This window comes from Corythoichthys intestinalis, chromosome 6, assembly GCF_030265065.1.
Source record: "Corythoichthys intestinalis isolate RoL2023-P3 chromosome 6, ASM3026506v1, whole genome shotgun sequence".
Classification (NCBI taxonomy): Eukaryota; Metazoa; Chordata; class Actinopteri; order Syngnathiformes; family Syngnathidae; genus Corythoichthys; species Corythoichthys intestinalis.
In genome coordinates, this window is record NC_080400.1 from 1,263,801 (window position 1) to 1,279,773 (window position 15,973).

The 15,973-nt window shown below is 47.1% G+C and overlaps 1 protein-coding gene across 2 annotated transcripts in view; it reads left to right on the forward strand.

Moving 5' to 3' along the window:
- The window catches only part of LOC130917406 (neurobeachin-like), a 572,897-nt gene that overhangs the window by 444,411 nt on the left and 112,513 nt on the right, over positions 1 to 15,973 (forward strand). For both annotated transcript variants that reach the window (XM_057838766.1, XM_057838767.1), the window contains 3 exons: positions 12,034 to 12,151; positions 13,150 to 13,252; positions 13,697 to 13,812. In XM_057838766.1, coding sequence (XP_057694749.1) covers positions 12,034 to 12,151; positions 13,150 to 13,252; positions 13,697 to 13,812 — 337 coding nt within the window. The remainder of the gene's footprint in view (positions 1 to 12,033; positions 12,152 to 13,149; positions 13,253 to 13,696; positions 13,813 to 15,973) is intronic.

Sequence of the window (15,973 nt, forward strand, 5' to 3'; positions counted from 1 at the left end):
GTTCAGACACATATTCCCACAAAAAACGACTAAATATACCTACAAACCAAATTAAGAATGCATTGAAAAAACATTCGCTCAAACAAAAACTTAGCTTATGTTGGTCTTAACAGGGAGCAGTTGGATTCAGCCATGTGGAAAGAGGCAGACCAGAGGGCATTGTATCCACCCTCATCAGTAAAATTAAATGCAAACACTTTTAAAATCAACCATTACAATGGCACTTCAATTAAACGACTACTCGAAGCCACAAAATTTAGTTAGAATATTCTTTTTTCTAATCGAATACTCGAGTTAATCGATTAATCGTTGCAGCACTGCTTTTTTTTTTTTTTTTTTTTTTTTTAACTAATAATTTCAACAATTTTGCAACTAGCCTTTGTGGCGTTCTCTTTCGACTCTCGGGCTCTTGCGAAATACTGCTGCTGTGAAATTAAACTAGCTTCAAGTTGCTTCAATTTCTCGCTACGTATCTACCCTGTAATCTTGTCGTACATGTCAGCGTGTCTTCTTTGGTAATATCACCTCATATTGAACTCTTTAAAAACAGCGACTGTCTCTTTGCAAATGAAGGAGACAGTCGTTGCGTATTTTAGTGACGAAATAGTCCAGTTTCCACCTTGAAGCGCCAGCCTTGTAGTCAGCTTTTTTTTGTTGTTGATTGTCGCCATTTTAGAAAATTGGGAGTAAAGGGTCACTTGTGGTAATGTTGCTTAGAGTGCTGCTTCCTTTTAGTCGGTAAATGAGGAGCAGCATTTAGTGTGTAAGCTACTTCATATGCTTGTCGCAGTACTGCTGACTAATTCATTAAGTCTGTGTGCGGGCCAGACGTTATTGATTTTATGAGAGAGGCTGGGGGCCGGATGAAATCTGACCAAGGGACGCATTTGGCCCCCGGGCCGGACTTTGGACATGTCTGGTCTACGTCCTCTTCTGAGCTTCAACTGTCTGACAGACGGCCTCAGTTTTTCCTGCAAAACCTTTGAATTCACTCTTTCATTAATGATTGCAAGTTATCCAGGCCCTGAGGTAGCAAAACAGCCCCAAATCATGATGCTCGTTCCACCATGCTTCACGGTGGGTGGGGATGAGGTGTTGATGTTAGTGAGCTGTTCCATTTTTCCTCCACACATGATGTTGTGTTGTGTGTTACTCCCAAACAATTCTTTGATTTCATCAGGCCACTGAGGTGGGAGATTGGGCCTGCCTTGACGTCTGAGAGCTATCCAACTTAGTCCTTCTTGTTCTCTTGCGTTGCATTGGTAGGCTGGGGTGTCTTGGCTCCACCAAAGAGATGATGGCGTCTTTTCCTTTGCTTATCAGGCGAGGGCTGATAAGCCAGTCCGCTTCACTGTTTAAAACGGCATGGAGCATTGTCTGCTTGTTCCCTCAAACTATGGTTAAGTGCTTTATTATAACAAATGTGCAAACACTTATACGGCCACCTCCCACCAGTGGGACATGCCCGGAAAACCTCTCCAGGGAGTAGCCGGGTGTCATCCGAACCAGATGCCTGAGCCACCTCAGCTGGCTCCTCTCAACATGGAGGAGTAGCGGCTCAACCCCGAGTTCCTCCCGGATAACTGAGCTTCTCACCCTATCTCTAAGGGAGAGTTCGGACACCCTGCGGAGGAAACTTATTTTGTCCGCTCGTATCCGGGATCTTGTTTTTTCGGTCACGACCCACAGCTCGTAACTACTGTATAGGTGGGGTTGGAACATAGATCGACTGGTAAATCGAGAGCTTCCCCTTTCGGCTCAGCTCCTTCAACACTACGGACCGGTGCGGAGTCGGCATCACTGCAGATGCTGCACCGATCCGCCTGTCAATCTCCAGCTATCTCCTACCCTCACTCGTGAACAAGACCCCAAGGTACTTGAACTCCTCCACTTGGGGCAGGATCTCATCCCCGACTCAGAGAGGGCACGCCACCCTTTTCCGACTGAGGACCATGGTCTCAGATTTGGAGGTGCTGATCTTCATCCCGACAGCTTGACACTCAGCTGCAAACCGCTCCAGTGAGAGTTGGAGATCGCTGCTCGATGAAGCCAACAGCAACACATCATCTGCAAAAACAGAGATTCAATGCTGAGGCCACCAAACCGGTCCCCCTCAAGGCTTCAGCTGCGCCTAGAAATTCTGTCCATTAAAGTTATGAACAGAATCAGTGACAAAGGTCTCCCTTGGCGAAGTCCAACCTTCACTGGGAATGAATAAGACTTCAAAACATACAAAACATTTTCTTTTAATTGTATACATACAGTATGTTTGTAAATTTTGAAAACCATTGCACTCAACACTTGTCAAATAACTCCCCCAAAAAAAGGATAGACACGTCTTCCTCCTCGGGCCTTTTTGCCAGAAGCCTATTAGCCAAATCTGCCGAGTGGCAGAGTTGGGTGTCGCGCCGCTCGGCTGTCTCCTATAAATATATCCGTCACGCCCAATTGTATTCTTCGCCCATCCGGGAAGAAATACGCAGACAATTGCACGCGGATTTCCCCCCGCTTTAGATTTATTAATAACATCCATCACGGCATCTCAGCCAACATGTAGTTAAAGCCGGCGGGCAGTCGCGTGTGATTAGAATCTGATGCGTCGGTGTTTGAAAGTTATGGCGTCGAACACGGGTTTAAACGTCGACGTCACCTTTTCTTTAACTCATTGAATTTAATAAATTACTCTGCAGCCTAAGCAGACAAATTCAAAGCATTGCCATATTTGAAGTGGGAGGTTTTTTTGGGGGGGAGGGGATTGCGAGCAGGAGGTTGTTTTTGGGGGACAAAAAGTAAGGAAGATGACAGAAGAGGTGAAGAACAAACAACAACAAGAAATACATTTTTAAACGCCTATTCTACCTAAGAACATTGTGCTGCTATCCTCAGCTAATTCTATTTACCAATAGACACCATGTGGGGGGCCTGTTAACCGAGGAGAAAGAGGAGGGCAGGTGAGTCAAAGGAGACATGTTTAGGCGGGGTGGAGCATACGCAAATCAGCAAAGTGACCCTACAACCCTAACCCTAAGTATGGATATGTTGACATCCTATTCTATGCTACCTGATCGCTAATCTTGGCACCGACAATCTATCTACCTGAGTGTATCGAATTGCACTCAATCATGTGTGAACCCACTCAGATGTGTGATAGTCCTGCAGAAGAGTGGAAATGCTGCCACTGAGCCCTGGCGCTACTCCAGCTAATCAGGGTGGGAGCGAGTGAGGCCCACTCCTCTTCCCATAGCTCTGGCAAAGGAGTCACCACCATCCCCACATGAGCCAGGGGAGGCCCCGGGACCATCCGCGCCCTCATTAATCGACCCTCAGGGAACAGGTGAGGGGACGTGCCCTCCCTACAGCAACTCGGACCCCCAGCTATGTCTGCAACCCCTCAACCAACGCGGCACACCGCGGGACCTCCCCATCCCACTAGGCCCGGGGCAGGACAGGATCCCCACACAGAGGGGGTAACACCCAACCGACCCATCGGAACCCAGCCGGCGATCCGAGCCAGGGCCAACGGAGGATGCCTGGGTACCTCCTTCAACCCCTTAACCGACAGCCCAGACAAAGAGGACGCCCCGCTCCGGGAGTCCCACCATATAGAAAAGTGTGGCACTCACCTACCTCCCTATTACTGTGGCTGCCAGGTCCCCGACTGACAGCCGTTACCCAGCATTGTGATGGGATTGTTAGAGGAGGGTAGTGCAGTGTATGCAATAAAATAGGAGAGCCCGGCTGAGAAGGCAGTGGACCGCCGCATCGAACTGCTTCGCTGCCGCATAGCCCACCACTCCTCGTCGTAGCTCCCTCGTGGAGTATAATGTATGTGGTGCGTTATAAACAGTGCAGGAAATGGCAAGGATGTTAGCGTTTTGGCTGTTTTAACCATTTCATAGTTATTCCACACAAAACAATACATCAGAGAACGCCCACTTTTTTTCAGCCGTTCTGGTTGTGACATCATAACAAGAATTGATGATCATTTCTAGCTTTCTAGTGCGGCACAAGCTAGTACATGTACATGAATGACAGAACACTCACACGACAACAAGACAATAGTGCGCCTATGGCTAGCATGCTAGCAAAACCTGCAGCTCAATCGGAGTGTGACATCATATTTGGTTAGGAGATTATTTTAATGTGGGCAGGGCCAGGGAGCTAATTTAGAATTTTAAAGCCTTTTCTGTAGAGAGACAGCGAGAACCAAAAGTGGTATTTGCCATGCGGCAAAATGGATTTTCCCGTGTGGCAAAATGGATTTTGCCATGTGGCATTTTTTGTTTGCCATTTGGCAAAATTGATTTTACCATGTGGGAATTTTTATGCCATTTGGCAAAATGGATTTAGACATGTGGCATTTATTTTTGGTATGTGGCAAAATGGATTTTGGTTTGTGGCATTTGGGGGGGTGGGGGGGTGGCGTATGTGGCGTTTTTTAGGGTTATATGGCAGTTTTGCAGGTCTTGCACGTCCATGCCATTGACGGCTATGCATGTCCAATTTTTCCATTCATATTAAATGGCAGACAAACGTGTGGGTTGTGCGATTTTTGACTATACACTTTACATTACAGCCCTTTGACATTCAACTGACTCCCAAGTCAGGCTATGCCATTGACAGCTCTGCATGTCCAAATTTCCGTGTTAGTCAGCTTTCTTTCTGCACTGATGAATCTTTGGAACGTGGTCGCTCCGCTCGCGGGGGGACCATTAGGTTATTTTAGGAGCCTTGTCAACGATCACAGGAAAGTCGGTCGGAAAATTTGGATGTGCATTGACTTATTTGGGTGCCATTTGAATGTCAGTGCACTGTAATGTAAAGTGTATGGTCAAAAATCACAGCCACATGTTTTTCTGCCTATGAATGGAAAATTTGGAAGTACATAGCCGTCAATGGCATGGACGTGCACGGCCTGCAAAACTGCCATATACCCCCCAAAAAATTGCACAAACTGTAACCCCCAAAAATGCGACAAACCAAAATCAATTTTGCCACATACCAAAAAGAAATGCCACATGTCAACACCCATTTTGGCTCATGACAAAAAATATGCCACATGGCAAAATCAATTTTGCCACATGACAAAAAAATGCCACGTGGCAAAGAAAAAAATGCCACATGGCAAAATCCATTCTGTCACATGGCAAAAAAAATGCCACATGGCAAAATACATTTTGCCACATCGCAAACACCACTTATGGTTCTCGGCCCTGCTGTTTCTGTACGTTTTATGAATGGATTTGTATCCAACATGTGCTCTGTTATTATTTAAACATCACTCGCTGTAGCATTTCACAGTACCTTTTTTAAAATTGCATGGTGCTCACATCGGGCTTCCTAATGACCCGCGCGGAAACAAAAGGCTGGGCGGCAGCCCCCCTTGCCCGTTCCTCCCTCCCTTCCCCCCGCGCAGCCCTGAGCGTGACAGACCGAGAGCAGAGCGCCACTCGGTCCCTTCCTGGTGGCGTGATTAGATTGGGGCCGAAGCCTCCAGCTGGCAGGCCTGTCTGTGACTGGAGGCGGCCGTCCCCGGCGCTCGTCAGCGCCTGACACCTCTGACAGGCAGGGGACAGCTTCGGCAGACAGGTTCATTAAATGGCATTTTTTACAGCTGGGCCTCCCCAAAAAAAAAAAAAAAAAAAAAAAAAAAACACCAGCGCTGGGCTTTGTCAAGGCGACACGGGGAGGGGGCCCTCGACGTTGGCTCGACACCGCCAAAGCTTTGTTGTTATGACAAATCTTCTGATTGAGGCTGTTTGAAATCAGCTTTTTTCTCCTCCATGGCTTCGTCTTTAGCCTCCTTTTGTTGACAGATCGCCCTTTGGCCTGCGCTTTGTCACCGAACAGAAATGTTCACTTGGACAGGCCGGTGGCCGGAGAGAAAGCGAATGAAAAGCTACTGATTGAATGATTGATAAAATACTGTTTGCTTAAATAACGTTTTAATTTAGCAGTAGGATAGAAACATCAGCACATTTCAGTTCTCTGTTTTGGTCAGGGGTGTCCCAACCGGTCCTCATTGGCCACTGTGGATCCCTGTTTTCGTTCCTACCAATCGAGCACAGAGAGTTTAACCAAAGAAGTTTCTTCTAAAACAAGCAGCACCTGACTACAATCAACATAACCCTCTGGTCCATCGTCGCCCCGCAGCGGATTGTCAGCGTTCTCCTGCCTTCATCTCTTTTCTACCCTGCCATCGGATCGCGTGTCGGGTTGTCGCCCTCTTCAGGTGGGCTTCCTTTTTTTTCCCTGGGCCAAGTGCGTCGTGGGTGTCACACGGTGTGCTGCGTTGGTTGGCGGGTTGTGGCAGTGGTTGGGGGACCGGGTACATGGGCAGTGGTTGGGTGGAGTATGGAGGGAGGTGGTGTGTCCCCTCGTCCCTTCCCTGTGGGCTAGTTAATGGGGGCGCGGATGGTCCATGGGACCATCCTGTGCTTTCTCCTTGGGCCTTGGCGTGGATCGCTGGCTGTGCTCCAGCGTAGGCGGTAGAGTGTCACTCCCTCCGAGTGGGGATCCTATCTTTCGCTGGGCCTAGTGTGCCGTGGGGGTCCCGCGGTGTGATGCATTGTTTGGGGTGGTTGCAGCGCTGGCTGGGGTCCGGGTGCATGGGCAGTGGTGGAGGTGTGCGTGGGAGGGGTTGGCGTGCCGTCTCGTCCGTTCCTTGAGGACTGGTTAATGGGGGGCGTGGATGGTCCAGGGGACTGCCCTGTGCACCCTCCTTGGGCCTCGGCACGGATCACCGCCTGGGCTTTGGCGGAGGCGACGGGGTGTCACCCACCTCTGAGTGGGGATCTTTTCTTTCCCCGGGTATAGTGCGCCGTGGGGGTCCCACTGTGTGCTGTTTGTTGGGGGTTGCGGTGGTGGCTGGGGGACCCGGTGTGTTTGTTGGCTTGGGCATGGGGGGCAGTGGCACGTTCCCTCGTCCCTTCCCTGAGAGCTGGCTAATGGGGGCGCAGATGGTCCAGGGGACTGCCCTGTGCATCCTCCTTGGGCCTTGGCGCGGATCACCGGCTGGGCTCCGGCGGCAGCGTATCAGCCCCTCCGAGTGAAGATCCTTTCTTTGCCCGGGCCTATTGTGCCGTGCGGGTCCCGCAGTGTGTGGACAGTGGTGTAGGTGTGCGTGGGAGGTGTTGCCGTGCCTCCTCATGCCTTCCATGAGGGCTTGCAAATAGGGCCCTGGGTCCCTAGGGGGATGACAGTGGCCCCTTTGCTGGAGCTGCAACGGGTGGTGTGTGCCACCCCCACGGTTGGCTGGGGCGGTGCAAGGGACCTGGGGCGGCCCCCATCCAGCATTTTCGCTTTTCTGCTGGACTATCACACCTCTGAATGGGTTTTTGTATGACTAGGTGCAATTACACTCTCAAGTAGAGAGATTGTCAGTGCTAGGATTAGCGATCAGTTAGCATAGAATAGGTGATGTGACTATATCCACACTTACAGGTGATTTAGTTAATGATCCCCACATCACATTGCACAATTGTATACGCTCCACCCTGCCTAATCGTGTCTCCTTTTTACTCACATACCCTCCATGTTCTCCTCGGTTATTAAGCATGGTGTCCATAATCAGCTAACGATAGCACCACTGTGTTTGTAAGTAGTATAAGTGTGAAATAATGTATTTCTTGTGGTTGTTTGTTCTTCTCCTCTTCTGTCTGCTTCCCTCCTTTCTGTCCTTTCTGCTTTCTCCAAATAAATAAAACATCATGAACAACCAAACTCCCATGTGATACATTAAAAGTGTTCAGACCATAAGGACTCTCAGATTCATATTCTCCGCGTGCCTTATGCTCGAATGCGCCTTACAGTATGGAATATATAGTACTAGCTAGGGCACCACTAGAAAACTAACAGAACAATCAATTCTGGTTCTGATGTGACAACCACAGTTGCTAATGTAGATGAGTGCTTTTCATTTTTTTGACATAGTCACCATTTCATAGCACTTTTAACTCATTGGCTGCTCTTGACCTCATCATTCGATCAGTGCCAACCGTCCCATACAAAATAGGATTGGACGTCTTGCACCATCAACAGTGGCTAATGAGTTAACTTCTCCAACACGAGGGTGGATGAAAGCGACCCTCACCTGCAATAGACCCGTGCCCCCTCCTCTGGGGGCACGCTGTCTCTATGACAACTGTTTGAGTTGCTGCATCGGGGGGTTGTAGCGGTGGTTTGAGGATGTGTCAAGTGAGGGGGGCATTACCCTGGAGGAGATGCCGAGCCGCACATCCGCTATCTCCATCTAATCCAATTTTAATTGAGCTCCAGAGAGCCTAGCAGCGGCGGCGGGGTCGGCCGGCCGGCTATTCCGTGGAGAAATTAAGGCGGCCGGCCCGCACGCGTCCCTCCCCGCCCACTTCCAGTACTCTCTTTTAAATGAGCATTAGCATCAGAGCTGACCCAGCGTAACATGTCATTCCCTTAAAAATAATAAATGCATGTACGTATTTCTTTTCCCCATACCTGAGTGCTAGCGACTTGTAGCGAGAGAGCAATTAACGCAGTCGCCGATTCCATTTGAAGCAGGGGTAAAAAAGAACATTTTGGCCCTTTAGAATTGACTGAGTATATTTTGGGTAAAATTTTGACCGAACTGTATGTTTTTGTTTTTTTTTAAGACAAAAAAAAAAGAATGTGTTTTGGGGGGTGGGGGGACTTTTTTTGGATGTATAAATGATTTGATTTGGACAAAAATTGTTGAGCAAGTAGCATTTTTCAAATGTCTCTTTTTTGGGGCTAAACGGACCTTTTTGGAGGAACAGCAAGAACCAAAAGTGGTATTTGCCATGTGGCAAAATGTATTTTGCTATGTGACTTTTTTTTTTTTTTGCCGTGTGGCATGTTTTTGCCACCTGGCAAAATGTGTTTTGCCATGTGGCATTTTTTTGCCATGTGGCTCTTTTTTTTTTTTTTTTTTTTTTTTAATGCCGTGTGGCAATTTTTTTTGCCATTGTGGCATTTTTTTCTGCCATGTGGCAAAATGGATTTGGCCATGGGGCTTTTTTTGCCATGTGGCAAAATTGATTTTGCCATGTGGCATTTTTTTGCCATGAGGCAAAAGGTATTTTGCCATGTAGAATTTTTTTTTTTTTGCCATTTGGCAAAATGTATTTCGCCATGTGGCATTTTTTGTGCCACATGGCAAAGAAAAAATGCCATGCCATGCATTTTTATGCCATGTGGCAAAATGTATTTTGCCATTTGGCAAAATGTATTTTGCCATGTGGCATTTTTTTTCGCCATGTGGCAAAATTTAGTTTACTATGTGGCAAAATTGCCATGAGGCCATGCTATGCACTTTTTTTTTTTTTTTTTTAATGCCATGTGGCATTTTTGTGCCATATGGCAAAGAAAAAAGTGCCACATTGCAAAATCCATTTTGCCACATGGCAAAAAAATTCCACCTGGAAAAATCCATTTTGCCACATGACAAATACCACTTTTGGTTCTCGGCCCTGTGGCGTTTTTGGGGTGTCAAACAAATGAGATCTGCATCACATGAGAATTCTGATCGTTTTGGTGACTGGAAATATCAGAAATATGTCCTTTTTGGGTGATTAAAATTATACTATTTAGATATGCACATTTACTATGTTAAATCGTAAATTTGCCATATGTCATCCAGTTTGGCTACGTTGTTTGCATTTGCCAGCCCTCCCTACTCCAATAAATTTTGACATCTATTGGCGCCAATGGCACTGAAACATCATCTTGAATGTAGACACACCTCACCATTCCCGTTATATCTTTATTCTCACACGTTGCCTCGCAAGAGACGGCGGCTTGACGACCCGGAGAGCCGATGAGGTCGCCGCGGGACAAAATTGTTCCGAGAGAAGCGAGATGGAAAAAGCGGGGGTGCCGCTGGGGTGCGTTCTCACCTGTCAGAACAATTGTCTTACTTCTGTGTGCGTGCGGCCCTCCAGCGCCCGTCCTTTTGTCTCCCACAATGCGGTTATTGATTTTTTTTCTTCTTCTATGTCACACACCACATGGGGTCCACTTCCAAACGGTCTTGGCTTGGAAGACTGGGCTTGGTTAGCTGGTTTACGGCCATTGGAATTAAGGAACGGGTTAAGGCAGGGGTCGGCCGCTTTCTCCAAATTTCCATAGAAAACTTCAAAATGAGTGCGTCAGCTCAACTGTATTTCTGAATAAAATTTCATTCTGTAGTATGTACTGTATTTGATTTAACAAAGGAGTTTACCACCTTTTAGAAAGCAAAACATATGCTCATTTGTCACACACTCTTTCACAGAACACGAACGCAAATCCCGAATTCACCAACTATGTAAAGTTACGGTGGCACTCCGACCCACCAGCCTTTGCACCAGTGAATGGTGCAAAGCAGTGTTGTTTTTGCCAGGCTTTTATTTCTTCGTCTTTTGTAGGAAATACGTATTTGTTATAATAAGCTTAATTGTTAGTTAGGATATAGTATAGTATATACTATCGTATGCTATACTATACACTAGTATAGTACAGTGTAGTGTAGTGTATACTATAGTGTATATATTGTAATTTAGTGTAGTCTATACTACTATACTAATAGTAATACTAATACTTTACTATACTATAGCATACTATATTATCGTAACGGGGCCATACAATCCCAGGCTGGCTCCCCCTTGATTTTAATGCATCATACATCGAGGATTTGGGGCGGCTGGGACCGGCTTCATGTTGACGGGACAGTTGCCTCCCCGCTGCAGGCCCCGCCATTCCCACACCTCTTTTAACGCACCACATACATTACACGCCACGGGGGGGTGTCGGTGAGAGGCGGTGGAATGTGCGGCTGGGAAAAACCTCCATGCACGGTCCCACTACCCTCAGCCGGGCTCTCCTATTTTAATGCATACACTGCACTAGCCTCCCCTCACAATCCCATCTCGGTGCTAGGTAATTGCTGCCAGTCAGGGACCTGGCAGCCACAGTATTAGGGCGGTAGGTGGGTCCCATGCTTTTTCCCTATAGCGTGGCTTCAGGGGTGTGCCCTCTTTTTTGCCTGGGTTGTTGGTTGCAGGGGTGTGGGGGCGGGTACGGGTCCCCGGTCCCGCGTCGCCCTGCTGCGGCTTCCGCCTTCCCCTCTCTTTTCTGCCTGGGTATCCTCCTTATGCTCCGGTGCGGGTCGCCCATTCCGAGTGGGGACCCTGTCCTGCCCCGGGTGTAGTGGGCCGTGAGGGTTCTGTGGTGTACCTTGTTGGTTGGGGGGTTGCGGCGGTTTATGGTGGGCTGGATGGGTGGGAGGTGATGGGGGCACATGGGGGTCGGTTGCACGTCCTTTCATCCCTTCCCTGAAGGCCAGCTAATGGTCCAGGGGACCACCCTGAATCCCGGCGGCCCCTTTTCTGGAGCTGCAGGAGAAGGGATGGGCCGCACTGGCTCACCCCCCTGATTGGCTGGGGAGGGTCCTTTGCCCTGGGGCGAACCCCGCGCACCATCTCCACTTGTCTGCTGGACTATTACACATCTGATGGGATTCCAGCATGACTGGCTGCTATTAGACATACTCAAGTAGAGAAACTATCGGTGCCAGGATTAGTGATCAGGCAGCATGAAATAGGATGTCAACATATCCACACTTACAAGTGATTTATATAATACTGGGTTCTACATTTCACACTGCTGATTTGTGTACGCTCCACCCCACCTAATGACATCTCTTTCTGACCCCTCCCCACCCTCCTTTTTCTCCTCGGTCACTCGGCCCCCCACATGGTGTCAATCAGAAATACAATTAGCCAGCGATAGCACTACTATATTCATAGTTGGCGTAGGTGTTTAATGTATTTGTTGTTGTTGTTTGTTCTTCTCTTCTGTCTCTCTCTCCTTTTGTGTTTTCCTTTCCATCCCCCATCGCTGCATTCTCCTAATAAACGAAACACAATGAATAATCAAAACTGTACTATATGATACTCCCATGTGATATTTATTGTCTAGAAAATATGGTAGTTTGATTTATTTGATTGTGGGGCTTCTTTTTATGATTGGTGCATGATCAAATCATGGATTCCATCGCAGGTCTTGGCGTATACAGAAGGTCTGCACGGAAAATGGATGTTCAGCGAGATCCGCGCCGTCTTCACCAGGCGTCACCTGCTTCAGAACACAGCCATGGAGGTCTTCATGGCCAACAGAAGTACGTCATTTACGTGAAATTTATCTTTCAAATTTTCAATCCTTTACGTCAGGGGTGTCTAACCGGTCCTCAAAAGAATGAAGTGGGTGCTGGATTTCATTTCAACCAAACGAGATGTATAGTTTTTAAACAGTCTGGTGTTCTACCCCCCAGACCCCCCGAGATTTGAGACCGTGGTCCTCAGTCGGAAAAGAGTAGTGTGCCTTCTCAAGTAGAGTTCAAGTATCTTGGGCGAGTGAGGGTAGGAAGGAGTGGGAGATTGACAGGCCAATCGGTGCGGCTTCTGCAGTGATGCGGACTCTGCACTGGTCCGTAGTGGTGAAGAAGCAGCTGAGCCGAAAGGGGACGCTCTCGATTTACCAGTAGATCTACGTTCCTACCCTCACCTATAGTCACGAGCTGTGGGTTGTGACCGAAAGAACAAAGTCCCGGATACGAGCGGCCGAAACGAGTTTCCTCCGCAGGGTGTCCGGGCTCTCCCTTAGAGATAGGGTGAGAAGCTCAGTTTTCCTTGAGGTACTTGGTGTCGAGCCGCTACTCCTCTGTGTTGAGAGGAAACAGTTAAGGTGGCTCGGGCATCTGGTTCGGATGCCTCCTGGACGCCTCCCTAGAGAGGTGTTCCAGGCATGTCGCACTGTCGGGAGGCCCCGGGGACGACCCAGGGCGCACACGACAGACTATGTCTCTCAGCTGGCCTGGGAATGCCTTGGGATCCCGCCGGAGGAGCTGGTTGAAGTGGCTGGTGTGAGGAAGGTCTGGGCTTCCCTGCTAAAGCTGCTGCCCCTGCGACCAGACCCCATGGATGGATGGATGGATGGATGGTGTCTTACAAGTGTAATCAGTTGATTGCAGTCAGCTGCTTGTTTCGGCAGGAACCTCATTGGTTGAACTGTCTGTGCTGGATCTGTTAGAACAAAGACCAGGACCCAATGCGACCCTTTGTGGAATCTGTTTCACACCCCTGCTTTACGTGTTGAAATGTGCGTTTTTGTGTACAGCATCCGTCCTGTTCAACTTCCCTGACCAGGCGACGGTGAAGAAAGCGGTCTACAGTCTTCCCCAAGTCGGAGTCGGGACCAGCTACGGGCTTCCTCAAGACAGGTTGGCCAGACGAGTGCATTGTCTCGGTGTTACTTTGGAGCCCAGTTGCGGTCATTTTGTTGTGCGCTGACCCTTGTCGGGTGACCTAATTCCACACACAGACAGCCCGCTGACCACAGAGTTCTTGCTACAGTGTTTACTCATCTGCAATTTAACGAATTCACTGCAAGTTATTTTCAAAAGCAAAGTGCTTGGCAAGAGGTAAGGGTCTTCCCCAAAATGTACCCACAAAGTGTACAATTTTCCCGAATGGCTCTCGAAAATGACAAATTCAGACGTACGGGCTCTAATCCAAACCCCGCTTTATTCATTAATTGATTAAGTGGTGAGTCATCCAACTTTGGGTTCACTGTTCAAATCTGTGCCAGACATGACGCAAGTGCTCCGAGTTTTCCCGCTTCCAGTGAATAGACGCTCTCCGGTTTCAAAATCTGCGCTTTCCAGGCGGATCTCGCTGGCCAGCCCTCGGCAGCTCTTCAAGTCGTCCAACATGACGCAGCGCTGGCAGAGGAGAGAGATCTCCAACTTTGAGTACCTTATGTTCCTGAACACCATCGCAGGTGAGTGCTTTAAGATCAGCAGTTCAAATGAATGCTAGTAACTGACATTGAGGGCACTAGACGTCCAATCCGTGGCTCTGAAAGATGCAAAAGCATTCACAGCCAGACCACTCAGTTCAAATGTACTGGATGTTCAATGTTTTTAAAGACAGGCAATGAGTTCATTTGGGGGTCAATAACTGTTGATTTTGGGTCATTCCAGTACATTTTGGGGATTTATGGCACCGCTTCTGGTACATTTTCGATCCTTCCCAGTTGATTTTGGGGTATTTCCTATTCATTGCTCACTTCCTGTTGATTTGGGAACATTTACAGGTAACTTCCTGTTGCTTTTGGGTCATTCCAATTCATTTTGGGGCTTGCCAACATCACTTCCTGTAGGTGTTTGAGCATTTTCTGTTGATTTTAGGTCATTTTCTGGTCGCTTCGTGTTGATTTGTGGTCATTCCAGTTCATTTTGGGGCTTTCCGACGTCAATTCCTGTACATTTTTTATCATTCCCAGTTAATTTTTGGGTGTCTTCATGTTAACTTTGGGTCGTTCTGGTTCATTTTGAAACATTTTTTTCTGATCATTTCCTGATTATTTGTCACTTCCTGTTGATTTTGGGAGATTTACAGGTCACTTCCTGTTGCTGTTGGGTCATTCCAGTACACCTTAGGGCATTTCTTAGTCACTTCCTGTTGGTTTTGGTTTATTTTGGAGCATTTTGGGGTCATTTCCTAATCACTGGTCACTTCCTGTTTATTTTGGGACATTTACAGGACATTTTATGTTGCCTTTGGGTCATTGCAGTTCATTTTGGGGCATTCCGAAATCGCTTTCTGTACAATTTCAATCATTTCCTGTTGATTTTGAGGCACTTCCGGGTCACTTCCTGTTCATTTTGGTGCATTTTCAGGTCACTATCTGTTGATTTCGGGACATTTACAGGACGCTTCCTGTCGCTTTTGGGCCATTCCAGTTCATTTTGGGGCATTCCGACTACACTTCAAGTACATTTTTGATAATTTCCTGTTGATTTTCTGGTCACTTCCTGTTGATTTCGGGTCATTCCAGTTCATTTTGGGGCTTTCCAACGTCAATTCCTGTACGTTTTTTTAATCATTCCCTGTTAATTTTTGGGTCTCTTCCTGTTAACTTTGGGTCATTCTGGTTCATTTTGAAGCATTTTTTCGGATCATTTCCTGATCATTTGTCACTTCCTGTTGATTTTGGGACATTTATAGGTCACTTCCTGTTGCTGTTGGGTCATTCCAGTACATCTTAGGGCATTTCTGAGTCACTTCCTGTTGGTTTTGGTTTATTTTGGAGCATTTTGGGGTCATTTCCTAATCACTGGTCACTTCCTGTTTATTTTGGGACATTTACAGGACATTTTATGTTGCCTTTGGGTCATTGCAGTTCATTTTGGGGCATTCCGAAATTGCTTTCTGTACATTTTCAATCATATCCTGTTGATTTTGAGGCATTTCTGGGTCACTTCCTGTTCATTTTGGTGCATTTTCAGGTCACTTTCTGTTGATTTCGGGACATTTACAGGACGCTTCCTGTCGCTTTTGGGCCATTCCAGTTCATTTTGGGGCATTTTGACTACACTTCAAGTACATTTTAGATAATTTCCAGTTCATTTTAGGGTATTTCCACATCACTTCCTGTTGATTTTGGGTGCATTCCAGTTTATTTGGGTGCATTTTCAGGTCACTTAATGTTGAGTTTAGGACATTTACAGGAAAATTCCTGTTGCTTTTGGGGCATTCCGACATCACGTCATGTCCATTTTTTTATCATTTCCTGTTAATTTTAAGGCATTTCCAGGTCACTTCCTGTTGATTTTTGGTCGTTCCAATTCATTTGGATGCATTTTCAGGTTGATTTTGGGTCATTATGGTACATTTTGTGCATTTTCAGGTTATCACCTGATCATTGGTAACTTCCCATTGATTTTGGGTCATTCCAGTTCATTTGACATCACTTCCAGTACATTTTTGGTAATTTCTTTTTTTAATTTTAGGACATTTCTGAGTCACGTCCTGTTTATTTTGGGTCATTCAGGTTCATTTTCCGGCTTGCCGACATCTTTTCCTGTCTTTTTTTTATCATTTCATGTTGATTTTAGGGAATTTCCGAGTCACTTCTTGTTTTTTTGGTCATTCCGGTT